Source organism: Odocoileus virginianus, chromosome 16 (genome assembly GCF_023699985.2).
Source record: "Odocoileus virginianus isolate 20LAN1187 ecotype Illinois chromosome 16, Ovbor_1.2, whole genome shotgun sequence".
NCBI classification, from domain to species: domain Eukaryota; kingdom Metazoa; phylum Chordata; class Mammalia; order Artiodactyla; family Cervidae; genus Odocoileus; species Odocoileus virginianus.
Genome location: NC_069689.1, coordinates 17,679,812 through 17,700,373, shown reverse-complemented (window position 1 = coordinate 17,700,373; position 20,562 = coordinate 17,679,812). Strand labels below are relative to the sequence as shown.

The 20,562-nt window shown below is 47.3% G+C and overlaps 1 protein-coding gene across 4 annotated transcripts; it reads right to left on the bottom strand.

Moving 5' to 3' along the window:
* Window positions 1-307: 307 nt before the first annotated feature.
* On the bottom strand, window positions 308-20,474 carry DDX24 (DEAD-box helicase 24). 4 transcript variants are annotated; one of them, XM_020875941.2, is made up of 9 exons: window positions 20,374-20,474; window positions 18,348-19,067; window positions 10,071-10,601; window positions 8,842-8,995; window positions 8,043-8,558; window positions 7,017-7,092; window positions 3,682-3,870; window positions 2,266-2,395; window positions 308-852 (listed from the first exon to the last, which is right to left on the bottom strand). In XM_020875941.2, exons 2-9 carry the CDS (start codon window positions 19,060-19,062, stop codon window positions 575-577), a joined length of 2,589 nt encoding a protein of 862 aa, XP_020731600.2. In that variant the 5' UTR covers window positions 19,063-19,067; window positions 20,374-20,474; the 3' UTR covers window positions 308-574. The 4 variants fall into 4 exon arrangements, with proteins under 4 accessions (XP_020731600.2, XP_020731601.2, XP_020731603.2 ...); XM_020875942.2 differs by having other exon boundaries at window positions 18,348-19,064; window positions 20,374-20,469; XM_020875944.2 differs by lacking the exon at window positions 20,374-20,474 and adding an exon at window positions 19,598-19,840.
* Window positions 20,475-20,562: the final 88 nt, after the last annotated feature.

The window sequence follows — 20,562 nt, the reverse complement described above, 5'->3', positions numbered from 1 at the left end:
CCTGGCTTCTCCACGAGGGGCTCTGTGAGGTTACGGAAGCTGTGTTCTCTAGGAACAATCTCTTCCCTGCCCACCTACCACGGAGGCTCAGAGAAGACAACAGCTGTGAGGCAGAAAGAACGAAGGAGGTGCTAGGATTCTGCTATGGAGAAAAGCGGGAACACACGTTGGAGACCCAGGCAGAAATGACTTCATCGTGATTGGCGAAACTCGCCACCTCTGCTTCATCCACACTGTGAGCAGGCTGCAGCCCAAGGACCGGACGGTGACCCCCCCACCCCGGCAGAAACTCAAGGTGACTCGATGGTTCTAACCATTGTTTTTAATTGAGAAAATCAAGTTACACATACAAGAAGCCTGTAAGCACTGAAATGCAGAAAAATATAAGCTGGCACACAGAATTCTTACTCTGAAACAACACAAACCTGCATGAGGGCTGCCCTGCTGTGAGGGGTGATGTGGAAGAGAGGGAGATTTCTGGAACCACAGTGGGGTGAGATCCAAGGCGGGAAGGTTTCCATACAACCGGAGAACAGACGGGCGCAGCCACCAGCTGACTCTGACTTGGGGGCAGTCAGTCGGCACTTGTGCTCGGCTGTGGCTGCTCCTGCGGCTGCTCCTTGGGCTGCTGCCTTTTCTTCTTCTTCTTCTTCTGTTTGGAAAGGCAGCTCAGCGCGGACTCGCCCTTTCTTGGGGCAGACATGAGTACGGGCAGCTTGCCCGACTGAGTCGGATACTTGGTTTTTAGGTCATCTTTAAACAGCGGCTGTGAGAGTAAATGGCGCAGCTCCTTCTTCAGGATCTTTATCTGCTTTTGTCTCCGACGCTCTTCCTGCTCGTCAACTTTTCCTCCTTGAAACACAATTCAAAATATATCGCATTTACTATGACTTGTAGGAGCATTTTGTTTCCCTTGATGGATAACACCTGTGATGAAAAAATGTTCTGGAACTCTTGGGGAGACAGGGCTCCTAGGTTCTCCACAGAGGCCAGTGTTGGCTAACTTCTGACACAGTTTAGGAGAACATTCAGGGCCACCCTGTCTTTTAAACATCAATTATCTTTATTTTACAGTTGAGGAAACTCAGGTCACTTGCCGAAGGTCACAGAGCTACCTTTCAAACTGAGATTAGTACCCCAGTCTCCTGATCTGAACATCAGTTTTCTTCCTACAACCTGCTCACGTGCTGCCTGCAATTTGGTGACTGGACAGTTACACACGCCTCAGGCAACAGTGAAACCCACCTACATAGACCAGCTCCCGACATGTCCCCAACAGGACTGTGACTGAACCTGCAGACGTGGCCACAGCCAAGGGGTCTCATGCCAGCCGGTCCTCAGGAAGTGAATCCAGGGTCTTGGCATCACAGCCCAAGCCAAAGCCTGAGCTCCCAGGAGGAGCTGACTGTTATCAAGCCTCGTGATTTGGCTCCTGGCTTCGTGGGTCTGCCTCTGAATTTGTTGGCTTTGGCACCAAGGTGCCAACACCTCAGCTGAACTGCCCATCAGTGGGGTGGAAAGAGTACTGGACCTCATTCTGGTGTCAGTTCTAGATGTGGTTCTATCACCTCTTAGAGTCTGATGCTTTCCCAGAGCAAGGATCACACAGACTCAGCCCTGAATCCTTAAGTCTCCGGCCCAGGCTCAGAGCTCAGCCCGGTGCTGGAGCCGCTTCCCTGCACAACCAGTTCCCAAACGAACCAACAATTCCTGCTTGGTTTACATCATGAGACCGGAGAAGATCAAATGAGATGACGACAGAAGTGCTTTGTCACCCTGGAAGACAGGTGACAATACGTAACTTGAAACGTAGCGAGTTACTTTCAGTTTACCAGGCACTGTCATAAGCACTTCAGACTCATTAACTCAAGCCATCTTCACAACCCCATGAGGCAGGTACTTTATGCCCTGGTTTTATAAATGAGGACAGCATAGGTACAACAGAGTTGAGTAATCTGACCTGGTCACATAGCTAGTTAAGAGAATAGGCAGCAAACACCTGCAGTCTGGTCTCAGAGCCTGCCCTGACCTTCACCATCTCTCCACATGAGGGACGGAACTACAGCCTCCAGACAGATGACTTGTCAAAGGCTGAGGGCTTCAGGCTCATCTGAGATTCGGGCTTCTCACAGAGGAGGAGGAGGCATCCTGCTGGTTTTGAGGGGACCCATGGTGGTGGGGGAGGCTCCAACAGACAGAAATTGAAGGGAAAATCAAAAGCTAAAAGCTGAATGAACCCTTCCTCAAGTCCATCTGGCGCCTTACCCTTATACATTTCTTCTTCCAGCTCAATCTCAAGGGCAGCTGCTGCCTGCTCGATCCAAGAGTTGTGCAGACAAGCCTGGAAGTTCCGATACTCCGCTTTTTCAATCTGTCGAGCTAAACGGATTCGCTCCTAGGGGCAAGGCAGAGAAAGTATTCATCCGACAGAGGGTTCAGGCCTCTGGGGAAAAAAGGCTCATTTAAACTGTGTTTTTAAAAAAGCTCTTTGCTCGGAGAGAGGCACTTCAGCTCCCATCAAAAAGCATTTGCTTTGGTTCCTGGTTAAAGTAATCACTACTGGTGAGCATGTACACACGAACCTCAAAGGCAGGCCTTCCAAGCCAACTTGAACAGCCCCTCCTCTTGGCAGCCCACCTTGGTCAGACTCCCAATCTACATGTGTTCCAAGGGGAAACGTGTTCCCCAGACACCGTGGCTCACCTTCACAGCCGAGCTGAGACCTGAAAACACCCCAGCAGCCGAGTGAGGGCCCAGCTCTCAGTCCACAGGCATAACACAGAACTGTCACAGGGCTGCCTCCCCCTCTGTCGTCCTCCCCCCAAAACACTGCGATTCTCCTCCTTATGCATACTGGGTTCAGACGGCAGTGACAGGAAACAGCAAAAAAAAAAGTGAAAGATCTTGTGAGGTGGGGAAAGAGCCACGGGAAGCCTGGTGGCTCCTAAGCCTCTCTGCAGTCCCTACCTGTCTGTCTCATCTCCCACATTTTCCCACACAGCTGACATTCTGGAGCCATTCGTTGCCTTTTCCTCCCCCAATTCCTGGAATTCCATCCTTTCTTCACCTCCTCACATCTCTGCCTGCAGGAGGCTTGGAGGAAACTAAATCCCCTGCCTGTGTCACTATAGGGCCCACGGTGCTCCATCTGTACCTGAACTGCAGCCTGCCCCATGAGCCAGTGGACTCCTGTGGAAAAGAGGCCACCCCGCTTTGGTGCCTGACGTGCTACAGCCCAGACTAAGCAGCACTCACTCAAGTGAATGTTTATTGAGTTAAGTAAAACCCCAAAGGCAGGAATTATAGGCATCTGCTCCAGGGATGTGACAGACCTTTAGCTTCTACCTCAGCAAGACACACCGACCCCACTTCCCTACAACCATCAGTCCGTCCAACGAGATGTCCAGACAGCTGCGCTCACTGCCCTGGCCAGTGGTGGTGGTGGGGCTGATGGTGGGAGTTGCAGGGGCACAGTGAAGGAAGGGTTCATGAAGGAAACTCCTCACTCTTTGGCCATTTGCCCTTTCCTCCCTCCTTCGAGGAACGGCGCCCTCCTTTTCTTTTTTACACAAAACTATGACTTAGTTTCCAAGAGTGGTGCTGCAAGAACCCCGCGGCAAAGTGAGGGAACAGCACGAGCGCTCCCCTCGTCAGCACTGGGCCTCTAGCTTCCCTTTTTACCTTGACTGCGTCCATGTACTTTGTCTGCACAGGGAACAGTGGGATGTCCTCATCTTTCTTGAGGGTCTTGTAAATCTTCTTAAAGTTGATCACATCCTCAGGCCCAACCAACATCAGGCTGAGGCCTTCATTGGTGGCACGGGCAGTCCGACCGCTTCGGTGGACATAAATCTCTGAGGTGCGAGGGACCTACCAAAGAAGGAACTGGGAGGTCAACATGTGGCTGTCCCCAAACACCGCTCATCCCCTCAAGGCCAACAACCCAAAGCAGGACCCTCCTCCCTCCCAGCCAGGCAGCTAGAAACCTTGCCAGCCCTGTGGAGAGATTAAGCCCTTCTCCCTAAGGCCCGCATCCAAACTGTCCCCAGGTTTAGCCCGTTCACTGTGCAGGCTCTGCCCCCTGCCCTGGTTCAGGTTCTCATGACCACTCCAATAAAAAGTAGGAAAAGTGGGTATGTCATCCACACCTAATGTGGCATGGAGCTGACGATCCCTCCCTCCCCCACGCCGTGGCACACACCACTAATCAAGAACAGTCTTCTCCACTGAGCCCAGGTAATGCTCAGTGTCTTTCCCAAAGCATTGCTCTAAGCAGACCTAGAAGATGGTGGAGTAGAAGGATGTGTACTCATCTTCTCCTGCGAGAACTCCAAAACTACAACTAACCACTGAAAAACCATCAACAGGAGAATGCTGGATCCCAATGAAAAAAGATACCGCACATCCAAGGGCAAAGGAGAAGCCCCAACAAAATGGTAGGAGGGACAAAACTATGTTTAGAATCAAATCCCATGCCCGCCAGAGATGCTGAGAGGGCTCAAACAAAACCATGTGCACACCAGGACCCAGATCCACAGAGACTGAGCCAAACCTGCCTTTGAGGATTTGAGTGTCTCCTGCAGAGGCACGGGTCAGCAGTGGTCTGCCACGGGCACAGGGGCTCTGGCTGCAGCAGACCTGGGAGGTGCGGCGTGTGGCCTAAGTCCTCTTGGAGGAGGTCACCATTAGCCCTACCATAGAGCCACTGAGCAGATGACCCGCAGACTGGAGAACAATTACACCAAAGAAGTTCTCACACTGTTGGAAAAGTTTCAGGGCCCACAACAGATTTCCCAACCTGGGGATCTGGCAAAAGGACTGAAAACCCCTAGGGAATTTGACTTTGAAGGTCAGTGGGGTTTGATTACAGAACTTCCACAGGACCAGGGAAACACACTCTCAGAGGGCACAAACAAAACCTTGTGTGCACCAGGACCCAAGAGAAAGGAGAAGTGACCCCACAAGAGACTGAGCCAGACTTGCCTGTGAGTTTCCAGGAGCCTCGGATGGAGGCGTGGGTCAGCAGTGGCCTGCCGTGGGGTCAGGGAGCCGCAGCATGCTGGCATAAGTCCTTTTGAAGGAGGTCTCCATTACCCCTACCATATTTGGCCTCAGGCCAAACCACGTGGAGAGAACACAGCCCCACCCATCAACAGAAAATTGGATTAAAGATTTCCTGAGCATGGCCCTACTCTTCAGAGCAAGACCCAGATTACCCATAGCCAGTCCCTCCCATCAGGAAGCTTCCACAAGCCTTTTATCCTTATCCATCAGAGGGAAGAGAATGAAAACCACAATCACAGAAAACTAACCAAACTGATCACATGATCATAGCCTTGTGTAACTCAATGAAACTATGAGCTATGCCTTGTAGGGCCACCTAAGACAGATGGGTCATGGTGGAGAGTTCTGACAAAACATGATCCACTGGAGAATGGAATGGCAAACCACTTAAGCATTCTTGCCTTAAGAATCCCATTAACAGTATGAAAAGGCAGAAAGATATGACACTGAAAGATGAACTCCCCAGGTTGGTTAAGTGCCTAATATGCTAATGGAGAAGAGTGGAGAAATAGCTCCAGAAACAAGGAAGACACTGAGATAAAGCGAAAACACCACCCAGGTGTGGATGTGACTGGTGATGGAAGTAAAGTCCGATGCTGTAAAGAACAACATTACATAGGAATGTGGAATGTTAGGCCCGTGCATCAAGGCAAATGCAAGTGGTCAAATAGGAGACGGCAAGAGTGAACATCAACATTTTAAGAATCAGTGAATTAAAATGGACCGGAACCAGCAAATTTAATTTAGTGCTCTAAGCACTGTTACCCATGGTTCATGATGGTGCCAGAAGTGATGCATCCTTCACTTCCTCTTTCAGCACACACACCCTCTTCTCACTTCCCAGCAACAGCCCACTACCACACATTCTCCTCCTTCCTTCCCTACCTCTACATGCCTGAATCCTCTCCATCCCTGAATGCCAAGCATCTTTTAGTAAGCACTTTCCAACCTAACCTCCCACACCAGAAGTTATCTCTTTGTCCAACTTTCTTTTGCCACTTTCCAGTATCTTCTGCCTTAAATTATGGCTGCAGGCATCTCACCTCCTCTAGTGGATTTGATATTTCTTAGGGGCTGGGAACTGTATTTTGTTCATCTGGATATTTCCCACAGACTGACCCAGACTCTTTCCCAAAAAGAGGAAGAATAAAGATTTGCTCAACTGAACTGGCACCCTCAAAGACTGTTAAAAGCTTGAAAGATTTAAAGGAAAAAAAAGAAAGCAAGAAGGATTTAAAAGGAGAAATGATTACACCAGTTACTGAGTACTTACACTGTGCTAGGTGATCCATCAGCATTAGTTCATTTAATCAGAATAACCCCCATGGAGTAGGTAGCAGCATCCCCACTCCCAGTTTACAATGACATTGAAACCAAAGAAACTCAGTAACATGCCAAAAGCTAACCCACTAAGAAGCAGCCAATCAGCATTCAAATGCTGGAAGTGAGGTTCTAGAGCCCATGATCCTAACCACCATTCTCTGCTAATTTTTCCTAGGTTCACGCACTAACATTAACATCCGCATCAACAGCAGCTAACATTTAGGAATTGCCACCTGGCTTTCTAAACTCCTCACACATAATAACCTATTTCATCTTGCAGGACTTAACCACCACACTCTTTTCTCTATAGCAGAGTAATCATTTTACATGCTAAACTTTACTATGCCCATTTCATGGAAGAAACTTAGACTCTAACCTGCCAGTATTACATAGCCTGCCCAAGTCAAAAAGAGAGGGGCTATTTGACATCAAACAATGTAAGGAGGTTTTGGAGAATAAATCTCACCATAGTAAGTGGAAGCACCTAGTTGGTCACTAGACGTCAGTAGTATTCTCTGTTGCATGAAGCCTTGGGACCAACAATTCTCCCTGCTCTGTCCCTCAACCTTTGCTTTAAAAATTCTCTGCTCAATGCTGGAAGGTGCCCACAAGTTCCCTGATGTCCCTACCTGGTAATGGATGACATGCTGGACTTTTGGAATATCCAGGCCCCGAGCCGCCACATCTGTCGCCAGGAGCACACAACTGTGGTAGAGAGAGAAAGCTTATTAATAACTAACAGTTATCATTAATCAACTCCTTACCACAATCGAGTACTCCAAACACTACAACCCTTACTAACATTCTACAAGATAACACTATTATGTACATATCTCCTTTTGAGAGATGAAGAAACTGAGGCTCAGAGATACTAACCTCCCAAGATACATACATGGCTATTCGGCTGTGGAGCCAAGATTCAAACCTGGGTTTCACTGGCCACAATAGATAAAGCCACACTCCGCAATAACACAAACCAATTTAAGTGAATTAAATAGGGTCATACTCTAGGTCAGTGACCTCATCTCCTATCACCCTCCCACTTAATTCCCTCTGTCACATAGGCAGACATCCTTGCTTTTGCTCAAACATGCCAGGTCTGCTCTTGCCTCCCAGTGTCTGCTTAGTGCACTTCAGGCCAGAAAGGTTTTCCTCAGATAGTCACATTTCCTTCCTTTCCTCCACGCTCTGCTGCCATCTCACCTGATGAGAAAAGCCTCCCAGACCACACACCCACAGTCTGCACAACTCCCTATATAACTCTACTTCTCAGCACCGAGCACCACTTGACAAACTATATACTTACTTTTCCCTCCACATGGACGTAAACTCCCTGAGAGCAAGGACTTTGCATTACTCACTATTCTATTGCCAGGCCCTAGAACAGCAGCAGGTTCAAAACCAGCACTCAGTACTATGTACTGGATGATGTTTCTTAATGTATGCGGAGTTTGAGAAGAGTCGAAAGCACCTGAGGTATGTCTTAAAAATAAATGTACTAGATGAAAGCGAACCTGCCTCATGCTGTGCAGAATTAAAAGAAAAAAGGGTGGGGTGACTACCTTCTACTAATAAGGCTCCCGAGAGAGAAGGTAGCTTCCCGCCCTCCTGGCAACCTGGACCCAATGGCCAGTCTGTGGACAGGCCTGACTTACTCCTCCAGATGGGCAAACTGCTCCAGGTTTCTGAGCCTCTGCTTCTGGTGCATGCAGGCATGCAGGGTCAGCGGCATGATGTCCAGGACTTTGAGGAGCCCGGAGAGGCGCTTGATGCAGGAGATACTGTTGGCAAACACTAAGGTGCGGCCGGGATACTGCATCAGGAAGTAGTACAGATACAAGTCTTTCTCATCAGTCTCACAATGGATCTTGGTCTCTGTCAGCGTCTCTACCGTGGCCTCCTTTCTTGTGAGGTCAATGACCTTGGGCTTGCCCCTCATGCCAATCTTCTGCATGAGGAGGTCAAGTTTGGCAGTTTTGTCGATTTTCTTAGCGTGCTTCTTGTGAAGGATGCGGGCAGGAGCCTGATGTACCAGGGTCAGTGTGGCGGAAAAAACAAGGGTCTGTCTCTTTGGGCTGTACTGGGAATCACTGAGCATCTCCAGCAGCTGTGAGAGCTCAGCAAAGTGGCCTTTCTCAACCATCCGGTCAGCCTCATCGATCACCAGGCACCTACGGATCCAGACAGCCCCGTGATCACTCGGTTCGGGGCAGGGGTGGAGTCACCACAGTATGCGCTACCAGGGCCCCCCTCCTCCCCCGCCAAGACAAACAGCACTCTCACCGCCTCCACCAGGGCCCTCAACCACCCTCCCTCACACACGCCTGGTTTTCTCAAGGCCAGGTCTGGCCAGCACCCCACGACGGCACCTTGTGACAGGGAGGAGGCGCTGTGCCAGGCCACCTCAGGCCCACTTCAGAACGGGGGGTGGGGGACAAGGGAGGGAGCTCTCACCTGAGCTGCCGGAGGTTGCTCAAATGAGGGTGCTTTTCTTTAACTAGCTCCCACAGCCGGCCTGGAGTGGCGATGACAATCTCAGGCTGGCGGTTCAGCATCCTCTGCTGTTTCTGCGTGGACATTCCACCAACCAGAATAGCGGTTTTAATGCCTATGGTTCACACAACACGAGGGATAGTGTTAGTCTGATCGCTTATTTCTTCCACCGTGGACACAGGTGCCCCCAGATTAGCAAAGGCTTCCAGTCAGTGGCACAGCTCCCTTCTCCAGGGGAGTGCTAAGAGCTGGCCTGGCCTGCTGATGCCATGACTGGAGGGCTTACCCGGTCTGCTATGATCTAGGCCCAGCCTACTTCCCCAACCTCAGTTTTTTCTACTCTTTCCCCTGACCCACAACCATATGGCTGGATTTGAACCCAGGCACAGTGACATCCAAGGTTCTGGAGAAACAGACCAGTGGCACGCTGCAGCGCTGGGAAAGATGGAACCTGCAGCTGTGACAATTCTCCCGGAGGATTCCTGCCGGTTCCCCTCAATCCGGATCCATCTGCATCTCCTCTAATGCCTACTGTTCTCTTCTCCTCTCTAGAGGAGGACTTCTCAAGGTATCCAGTGTGGAAGGAACAGAAAGGGTCATGCAGGCAAAGTGCTTAGTCAAGTGCATCATATACACAGTAAGAGCTTGGTAAAGAATCATTCCTTTCACTCTAAAATGGAAGCCCCCACTATGCAGCCTTTCCCAAGGAATTCCCTGAGAAAATTAAATGCTAATGCCCTAAGGCAGAAGTCAGCACACTTTCTGAACAGTCAACAGCTGTGGCCCTGCGTGTGGGCTAAACAGTCTCTGTCCCAACTACCACCTCTATTCCACTCTTCATGGTGGTGCAAACGTGGCCACAATGTGTAAATACGTAGGTGTGGCAGCACTTTATGTACCAGAAAAAAAAATAAACAAACCACCCCCTAAACAGCGGTTTGCCAAACCCGGTCCCACGTATCCACTGTATTCAGTGAGGTAACTAATTGCTTATGCAGCCAGAACAGCGTTAGCTATGTGTTATCCTTGGGAGAATTAAGAATGTGTCACTCAAACAGTTTTCTGTCGGGCTTAATTCTCTGGCAAATCAAATTCCCTCTACAGGGCAGGAGGCAAAGCTCATTCACCTCTGCCACCCCCGCAACTGGGATCCTTTCAGGAAACATTTATTCAATGGAATTAAACCTCACTTGTAAACTTGGCCACAGCATCAACGTGTTGTTTGACCTGAACAGCGAGCTCTCGAGTGGGAGTCAGAACCAGTCCAAGCAGAGGACGCTTCGGCGATGCAATGCTGCCACCCAATTCTTGTTTTAACTTTCCAGTCTGCTCTTCATCGTGCTTTCCCACCTGGTTTTCTTCCTGTTCGGGGATGGGCTTCTCCCCGATCAGGGAAGAAGGTCCTTCACCAGCGTCAACATCGTCGTCACAGGAGAGCAGCCCCTGTTCTGAGGGGGCAGCTCCAGTCTTGGTTCCTGCCTGGCTGGGTGGTGTTCCAGCCTTCTCTCCAAGCTCACTGGAAAGTGCTTCACCCTCAGTTCCAACCTCATCAGGCAAAGCTCCAGCCCTGCCTGGTGATCGATTCTCAGCTCCAGGCTCATTACCGGTCTCCCCAGGTGGCGCTCCTGTGCTACTTAGAGCTAGGGCAGGCTGCTTCTTCACCTGCCACTGCAGCACTGTGTGAATCATTGGAATGGCAAAGGCAAGAGTTTTCCCACTTCCTGAAAAGCAGAACAAAAAACAAACGAAAACAGTGTGAATCAACAGAGGTACATACTCTTGCCTGAGGTTCTATTCTTTACTCGGAATAAGGGACCTGAAATAGCCAAGTGCCACCCGGAACAATGCAAAGCTCCTTCCACCCCACACAGGTATCCCAACCACACTGCAACCAGAGGACAGCAGTGCAATTAGGAACCTGAGGGAAAGTCTGACAGACGGCACTCAGAGCTGAGGTCAACAGTAACTAAAGACAAGTGTCCAAACAATGAAACCTAAAGAGACAGGCGAGTTGTGGGTACGTGTGTTTTGTTGCTGTTGTGGAGGAACATAAAATTGAAGGGTAAAAAAATGGAAATCTGTGTAATACGTTCCCAAAATGTTTCTTTGGTGAGGAAGGAGGTAGTGAAAGAAAGTTTTCTTAGTTTTCAAGGAAACTTTAAAGCTTTTGTCTATGCTTGAACATTTTCAAACTAGCCTCTGAACATATATGGAGCCCATCTATGTGGTCAAAAAACAAAACGAGACAAAATACCTCAGGCTGAGAATTTAAAGTGGTTCCAAAACTATAACGCCCCAAGCAGAAGCAAATAAGTGATCTCTATATGAAGCTTTTATCCCAGGCATCAAAAAACTCACAGATGGTTTTTCAGAGTAAAACGAGCCAAGTTCTTGCTTATAGTACCTTGTTCCTTAGAGCTGCCCATTTTCTGAGATGACTTCTATCACATATTTCAGGCAGAAAAATGCCAATTCTACCACACACTCCTTCAGAAAACTGAAGAGAGTACTTCAAGTCACTCTGAGCCCAGTATTACTCTGATTTCAAAACCAAAGACATTACAAAAAAACTACAAATATCCCATTAATAGAAATTTTAAAATCATCAACAAAATTTTAGCAAATCAAATCCAACAAGGTATAAACGGAATAATATACTGCAACTAAATTCAGTTTATCATCATCAACAAATTGAAAATGAAAAAAGCATGCATCCCATATATGCAGAAAAGGCATTTAAAAAAAAAAACCACCACCATTCCTGATAAAGAATCTTTCTGCAAACTAGTAACAGACGAGAATTTTCTCAACCTGATAGAAGCTAAATATGATAAACCTACTAACATCATATTTAATGATGAAACACTGAACATTTTCCCCCAAATCAGGGACAAAGCAATGGAGTTTTAGCCAGTGTGATAAGAAAAAAGTAAACAAAAGGCATCCAGACCAGATGACATAATCACCTTTGTAGAAAATCCTATGTAATCTTCAGGAAGCCAGTTAATCGTACCAAGTTGCAGGATACAAGATCAACATAAACAAACGCATACTTCTATTTATTAGCAACAGAAATAGGAAATTTTAAATTACTATCTATGAAAGCATCAAAACTCTGAAACAGTTAAGGATAAAGCTATATACACTGAAAACTACAAACACCACTAAGAAAAAGCAAAGACCTAAAAAAACGGAGAGTTATATCGCATTCATGGACTGGAAGACTCTAGACTGTCTAGATGTCACATCCTCAGTTGGCTCTATAACCAATGCAATCCTAATCAGAATACTAGCTGGCTTTTTTGAAGAAACTGAAAAGCTGACTTTAAAACTCATACTGAAATGCAAAGGGCCTCAGTTCAGTTCAGTCGCTCAGTCACGTCTAACTCTTTGCGACTCCACGGACTGCAGCACGACAGGCTTCCCTGTCCACCACCAACTCCAGGAGCTTACTCAAACTCATGTCCATTGAGTCAGTGATACCATCCAACCATCTCATCCTCTGTCATCCCTTTCTCTTCCTGCCTTCAGTCTTTCCCAGCATCAGGGTCTTTTCCACTGAGTCAGTTCTTCACATCAGGTGGCCAAAGTATTGAAGCTTCAGCTTCAGCATTTGTCTTTCCAATGAATATTCAGGACTGATTTCCTTGAGGATTCACTGGTTTGTTCTCCTTGCAGCCCAAGGGACTCTCAAGAGTCTTCTGCAACACCACAGTTCAAAAGCATCAATTCTTTGGTGCTCAGTTTTCTTTATAGTCCAACTCTCACATCCATACATGACTACTGGAAAAACCATAGCTTTGACTAGACGGACCTTTGTTGGCAAAGTAATGTCTCTGCTTTTTAATATGCTGTCTAGGTTGGTCATAATTTCCTTCTAAGGAGCAAGAGCTGCTTAATTTCATGGCTGCAGTCACCAGAATAGCCAAAACGTTTAAAAAGAACAAAGTTGGAGGACTTACACTACCTGACTGTAAGACTTACACTAAAGCTACACTAGCCAACACCATGAGGTGCTGGCAAAACAGTAAAGATAGACAAATGGGTCAATGGAAGAGAGAAGACTCCAAAAACAAACCCACACCTGTATCGTCACAGATTTTCAAAAAAGATGTGAGGGCAATTTAGTGGGGAAAGAGTAGTTTTTCAACAAACAATGCTGTAGTAATTAGATATCCATATGCAAAACAAAGCCAAATCTTTGATCCATATTTCTCACCACAAAAGTTAACCCAGGAAGGATCAGACCGAAACACAGAACCTAAAACTAAACTAATAACACCACCACAAGAAAATGTAGGAGAAAATCTTTGTGATCCTGTGTTAGGCAAAGGATTCTAGGGAAAGCAGATCTGTAAAAGATCATTTAAACTTCACCAAAATAACAACTCCTGCTCTTCAGAAGGGAACTAGAAGATAAGGCACAAACTGGGGGAGAAAAATGCACATCATCTATCTGATAAAGGAGGTGCATCTAGAATATATAATGAATTCAGTAATAAAACCACAACCCAATTAAAACACAGGGCAAAAGAACTAAACAGGTGTCACCAAAGATGATGACATGGATGACAATTAAGCACTCGACAAGATGCTGCTTAACTAGTCACTTGGGAAATATCAACTAAAGCCACAAGGAAACATTAGAAATTTTTAAATCTAAATTAAGTTAAAGACTGACCACTCTAAGGACTGGCAAGGTCATGGACCAATTCAAACTCATAAGTTGGTGATTATGTAAAATCGTACAATCACTTTGGAAAACTCCTAAAAAGTTACATTTACCCTGAGACCTAGCCATTCCACATCTAGGTATTCAGCCAATGAAACAAAGCATACAGTTACACAAAGACTGATACACCGATACTTATGGTAGTTTTACTTGTAAATTCCAAACACTAGAAAGACCAGAACCACCCATCAACACAGATAAACAAACTGCACTATATCCATTCAGAGGAATGCCACTTATCAATAGAAAGAAATGAACCACTGGTATTTGCAATAACATGGTTGAATTGCAAAGTATGCCGAGTTAAAGCGCAGAGATTCTCCCTCCCCAAAATACATATTTGTAGGATCCATTTTAAAATTCTGGAAAATGCAAACTATAGTGATAAAAAGACTATCAGAGGTTATCTGGTGATGGACAAGGAGGGGACCAGGGAAGCGGGATTACTAAGCGGCCTAAACATTTTTTGGGGGTGATGGATGAGTTCATTACATGCATTGGCAGTAGTCTGTCTCTGAGACTTCGACCTGTGGATCCACAGTACTTGAGAGAAACAGCCTGAGAGGATCTGCGGTATAAACCCAAACGCCAATCTCTAGCCACAGTGGCTCACACCTGGCCTCTGCCTTCCAGGCCTCTCTGCACACACCCAAGTCCTGCAGCAGAGCTGAACAGCACATAGATCTGGTCTAGAATCCGAGCACTACCGCTTTCAGTGGGGCAGTTTTAGGGACACTGTCTATCCTCAGTGAGGCTGTTTTCTCTTCAGTAATATGGGAATAATGATGGCATCTGTCTCAGAGTGGCTGTGAGAACTTTCATCAGTATAATGCATGTAACACACTGCGTGACGTATTTTAAAGAAATGTTTTAACGCTATTACCTCCATTCCCCCTTCCTGGGGCTTCCTCCCTCTTCCATCTTTCTGACTTTTATACAGGACCTCACCTCAAGTTTCCTGACCACTCTTCCAGAAATCTAAGGCACAAAGTGTCTAGATGGTCTAGCTCTGAAACAGAGCAGGACCCAATAGTCCTTCCCCACCATATCCTCTGCCTGCTTTTTGTCTGTGGAAAAACTTTAGCCAAACAATAAGTTTAATGAGAGAAGTGAGAAAATGCAGAAAAAAAGGAAAGCAGTCCAACAAGACTAAATAATAATAGTTTAGTCAATAAACATAGCTAAGGACCTTTAGTTCTTTCTCAAGGGCTACAGATAATACTCTGAGCCACACGCTGTGAGCTGTGTATCTTGTAGATACAGAAACTCCCACCCCATGAAAGAAGTTAACTGCATGATGACCAGACTGTAGCCATGACATTGTTATTTAGTCACTAAGTGACCTACTTCTGTGACCCCTTGAACTGCAGCCCCCCAGGCTCCTCAGTCCATGGGATTTCCCAGGCAAAAATATTGGAAGTAGACTGCCATTTCTTTTCCAGGGGATCTTCCCAAACTAGGGATCAAACCTGCATCTCCTCCATTGGCAGATGGATTCTTTCCACACTGAGCCACCAGGAAGTCCATAAGCTGCCACATTTCTGAGAACTGGCCTCGAGAAAATGGAAACAAACAGACCTGGGAGCTGAAATTCAGTCAGTTCAGTTCAGTTCAGTCACTCAGTCGTGTCCAACTCCTTGCGACCCCATGAATTGCAGCATGCCAGGCCTCCCTGTCCATCACCAACTCCCAGAGTTTACTCAAACTCCTGTGGAATTAACTGTACTTAGTCAAAATGAAGCTGGTCAGACTACCAACGACCAAGTTCAAGATGTCTGTCAGAGCTGACTGTGCTGTGTCTGCATGAAGTCCCCTCCCTCTGTCTATAAAAGTTCTTGCCCACTGGTTGTCATGGGGTGGCAGGGGGAGAGCCAGCCTTTGGACAGGAGTCTTCCCCCGCTCCCCATTGCTGGTATCCAAAATAAAGCAAACTTTCCTTTCCACCAACCTGGCGTCTTCACTGGCTTTTGAGGAGCGAGCAGCCACCCCACTTTGGTTATAGTTCTATGCCATAAAATATAGTAGCCACTAGTCACATACAATTGCACTCATCTCACACACTAGTTAAAGTAATGCTCAAAATTCTCCAAGCTTCAGCAATACGTGAATGTTCAAGTTGGTTTTAGAAAAGGCAGAGGAACCAGAGATCAAATTGCCCACATCCGCTGGATCATCGAAAAAGCAAGACAGTCCAGAAAAACATCTATTTCTGTTTTATTGACTATGCCAAAGCCTTTGACTGTGTGGATCACAAAAAACTGTGGAAAATTCTGAAAGAGATGGGCATATCAGACCACCTGACCTGCCTCTTGAGAAACCTATATGCAGGTCAGGAAGCAACAGTTAGAACTGGACACAGAACAACAGACTGGTTCCAAATAGGAAAAGGAGTACATCAAGGCTGTATATTATCACCCTGCTTATTTAACTTATATGCAGAGTACATTATGAGAAACGCTGGGCTGGAAGAAGCACAAGCTGGAATCAAGATTGCTGGGAGATATCAATAACCTCAAATATGCAGACGACACCGCCCTTATGGCAGAAAGTGAAGAGGAACTAAAAAGCCTCTCGATGAAAGAGGAGAGTGAAAAAGTTGGCTTAAAGCTCAACATTCAGAAAACTAAGATCACTGCATCCAGTCCCATCACCTCATGGGAAACAGATGGGGAAACAGAGGAAACAGTGTCAGACTTTATATTTTGGGGCTCCAAAATCACTGCAGATGGTGACTGCAGCCATGAAATTAAAAGATGCTTACTCCTTGAAAGTAAAGTTATGACCAACCTAGATAACATATTAAAAAGCAGAAACATTACTTTGCCAACAAAGTCTGTCTAGTCAAGGCTATGGTTTTTCCAGAGGTCATGTATGGATGTGAGAGTTGGACTGTGAAGAAAGCTGAGTGCAGAAGAATTGATGCTGTTGAACTGTGGTGTTGGAGAAGACTCTTGAGAGTCCCTTGGACTGCAAGGAGATCCAGCCAGTCCATCCTAAAGGTGATCAGTCCTGGGTGTTCATTGGAAGGACTGATACTGAAGCTGAATACTTTGGCCACCTCATGCGAAGAGTTGACTCGTAGGAAAAGACCCTGATGCTGGGAGGGATTGGGGGCAGGAGAAGGGGACAGAGGATGAGATGGCTGGCTGGCATCACCGATTCAATGGACATGAGTTTGAGTAAACTCCGTGAGTTGGTGATGGACAGGGAGGCCTGGCGTACTGCAGTTCATAGGGTCGCAAAGAGTCGGACACGACTGAGCGACTGAACTGAACTAAACTGAGCCACACACAGCTATCAAGCACTTTAAATGTGACTGCTCTAAACTGAGATGGATGGCAAGTTCAAAATCCACATCAGATTTTGAAAATAGTATAAAAATTAGAATGTAAAATATCTAATTAATAATTTTACATTAATTAATACTGAAATGTTATGTAATGGTTAAATATATTGTTAAATTTAATCTTCACTTTTTTAAAAAACCTTTTTTAATATGGCTCCTAGGGAATTTTAAATTACACATGTGGCTTGCATAACATATGTATTTCTAATGGTTACTGTTGGTCAAGTTGGACTAACAGTTTCAGGTCTGTTTGCTCCTTACCCCCATCAGCAGTTTAGTCTCCCAGCGTGTCAACCTATCATTGCTTCACAAAGCCGTAGATGGCCCAGGGTATGAGGGATCTTTAAACAATGCCTAGTTCCGACAGTCACCTCCTGCCCAAATTTGCCTACAAATCTACCCAACGGTTATCACACACTCAAAACCTTCCAACGCCAATAAACCCACCAACTCCCAATGCAGCCCTTTTTATCTGTAGACAACTCTTGAGAATTAGACACTTCTTTATACTAATGAAGATCTACCTCTCCAGAGGGCTGATCTTAGTCCCACTTTACCCCCGAGTCATGCAGAAAAGGTTCAAGAATTGAAAAAAACTACCATTTACAGATCACTTGGGCTTCCCTAGTAAAGAATCCGCCTACAATGAGGGAGACTTGGGTTCGATCCCTGGGTTGGGAAGATCCCTTGGAGAAGGGAAAGGCTACACACCCCAGTATTGTGGCCTGGAGAATTCTATGGACTGTATATAGTCCATGGGGTTGAAAAGAGTAGGACACGACTGAGTGACTTTCACAGATTACTTACAGTGTACTGCGTAAATTTTAGTTTACTATCGTTTTTTGTTAGCAGTTTACTAGTATGAAAATGTATAAATTTAGTAAGCATTTACACTTAACCCACATAGCAAAAAGGGCTTCCCTTGTGGCTCAGTGGTAAAGAATTCACCTGCAATATAGGAGATCCAGGTTCAATCCCTGGGTTGGGAAGATTCCCTGGAGAAGGGAAGGGCCACGTGCTCTAGTATTCTTGCCTGAAGAATGGACAGAGGAGCCTGGAGGGCTACAGTCCATGGGGTTGCAAAGAGTCGGACAGAACTGAACGACTAAGTACAGCACAGAGCAAAAAATGTAGGTACTGAATTTACCTATCTCCATTTGATAATACAGTCTACAGGGCTGAGAGAAATAAAGTGACCTGCATAGGGCACCAATCAGGAAGTGACCTATATCAAAACAAAGAGCTAGTTGACTTCTTAAAGTCTTCATGCAACAGTGCTTTTGTGGTCATGCTCCCAACATTCCCCAGGCTCCCAACCATCCAGCTTATTAGTGGCCACAGGCTCAGTCCCGCAGCAATCTCGCCCCAGCCAGATAAGAATGCCCTCACCTGTCTCAGCAGCTCCAAGGATGTCCAGTTTGTCACGAATGGCGGGTGCCAAGGTCAGCACTTGGATTGGTGTGGGGGCAGAGAAGCCTAGAAAGCTGAGGGCTCGGAGAACCGGTTTGGGTACAAACAGATCCTTCCAAGCCGATACATCTGCTTTGTGATCATGCGTTTCAGGCATCCACGTCTTCGCTTTTTTGGGCACCTTTGGAAAAGTACCCTGGGAAGGCGCTGACTTTTTTTTCCCTTTCTTTTTCTTCTTTTTTGGTACAGTCTGGACCGGGCTTTTTGATGCCATCTCCCCTACCTCTGGATCAGGACAAATTGTGCCCTCTCCCTGGGGCACTGGCTCAGTATCTTTGACCTCAAACGCTTTCTGGGTACTGGTTCCTTCAGTTTCCACATCTTTACTCTTCTTCAGCTTCATCTTTTTCTTTGAGGAGCTACGTTCTCCTTCCTCATCTCCTTCTGAAACAGCCTGTGCCTTTCTCTTCTTCGGCTCTTCCTTCGAGAAGAGGCTGGAGGAACTCTTGGCAGGGGAGACCAACCGATAATCTGTCAGTTCCTCAAAGCACACCAAGTCGTCCATCTGTCCGTCCGCAAACATATTTGGGTCTATCTTCACCTCCTTCCATTGTCCCACAACTTTGATCCCCTTCTTCTGAAATCTGCCAGAGTTTGCTGGCTTCGGGCTTGATTTTTTCTCTTTCAACTTCATGGCTGCTGAAAAGGAAAGAAATGTTCCATTAATTGGCAACTGAGAAGCAAAGGATTCTGAGGCAACAAATATTTCCTAAGCAGCTATCAATCAGGTCTTACAAAAAAGTGAGGACACAAAGATGGCTCTAACGCCGATGCTGCCAGCTGGAGATGACAGAAGGGAAGAAACGTACCCAAGAGCATGCAGCTAGGCCTACAACAGAGAGGACACAGGAGGTTTAGTACAGACAGACGAGCTAAATAGAGTTTGGATTTCAGACCCAATACCTACTGCCTGGGTGCCCTTGGCAGGTCCTGCTCAATCCTTTCTGAACCTCAGAGTTCTCATATTTTAAAAAGGTGGGAGGGATTTACCTGCTAAATCACAAAATGTTCTATGCAACAAGTAAACACCTAAAGCGTGGAGGGTGAAGCCTACCACACCCAAGCCATTCTGAAGCCAGAATAAGAATCTAAGAGGGGGGTCGCTGGAGGGTGCGTGAGGGGGTCGGCTCTACTGAAAGCACAAAGCTTTCTTCCCTCTCAAATCTTACCCCAAGAGGTCAAATGCCTGCGTCACCACTCCGGCTGTTGCCAAGTGACTTAAAACCCAACCAGCTTTAATCATTACATTTTAATGATGCACAATTCGTTTGACTGGAACTTGATCCACGTTCTCCCTTTTTCAGAAAGGCAGAGAAAAATCATAGCTTCCGTGGAAAACAAAGCGAGCCCTAGGTTCAAAATCTTGATGCGCCACTGGTCAGCTTTAGGTCTGGGGTGGCCGTTATTAATCACCACGAGCCTCAGTTCCTCGTCTGGAAAATGGATATGATGAGGGGCTGCGGCTCCTTGGATTGGCAGGCAAAGACGAAAAGGTGACGCACGTTCAGAACCACTTAGCATCGCGCCCGGTGGGCAAAGCACGCCAGCGCGCAGCGAAGGTCCACCCCCGCCCCGCATCCGCGACGCCGCGGTCACAGACACCCCTCACCAACTGGAAGGAGGCGTGAGGGGCAGACACTAGCGGGGCGAGAACGCGGAGTGTGACTCGTGGAGTAAGCGGCGGGGTCCCTCCTTCTGGAGCCTAGCCCGGCGCCGGCGCCTCGTCTCAGTCTCGAACAGGCGCACCAAGCGGAGAAGCCGAACCAGCCGAGCCCTGACGTCGGCTCGGCAGGTTCCGAGGCCCTAGAAGAGGCCCCCAGGGCAGGGTCGGCCAGGGCACTTGACAAGGCCGGCGGCCACCCGTCTCTGGTCCCGAGAACCCGAGGGCCTGGAGGAGCCCGCGGTGAGAGCCCGCCCCCAGGCCCGCTCCGGCTCCGGCACTCACCGTGAGGCTACCCGGCAGCGGCCCCCTCAGCCGCCCACCAAACGTCTCCAAACACGCAGCACCGGCGTGCCGCGGCAGCTTCCGCCGCAGTTCCGGGGCGGGGCTTGCACGCAGGTACGCGTGCGCGCAGCGAAGGAAGTCCCGCCCCCATTCTAGACACCGCACTTGATTCGCTGCGGCGCGGCTGAC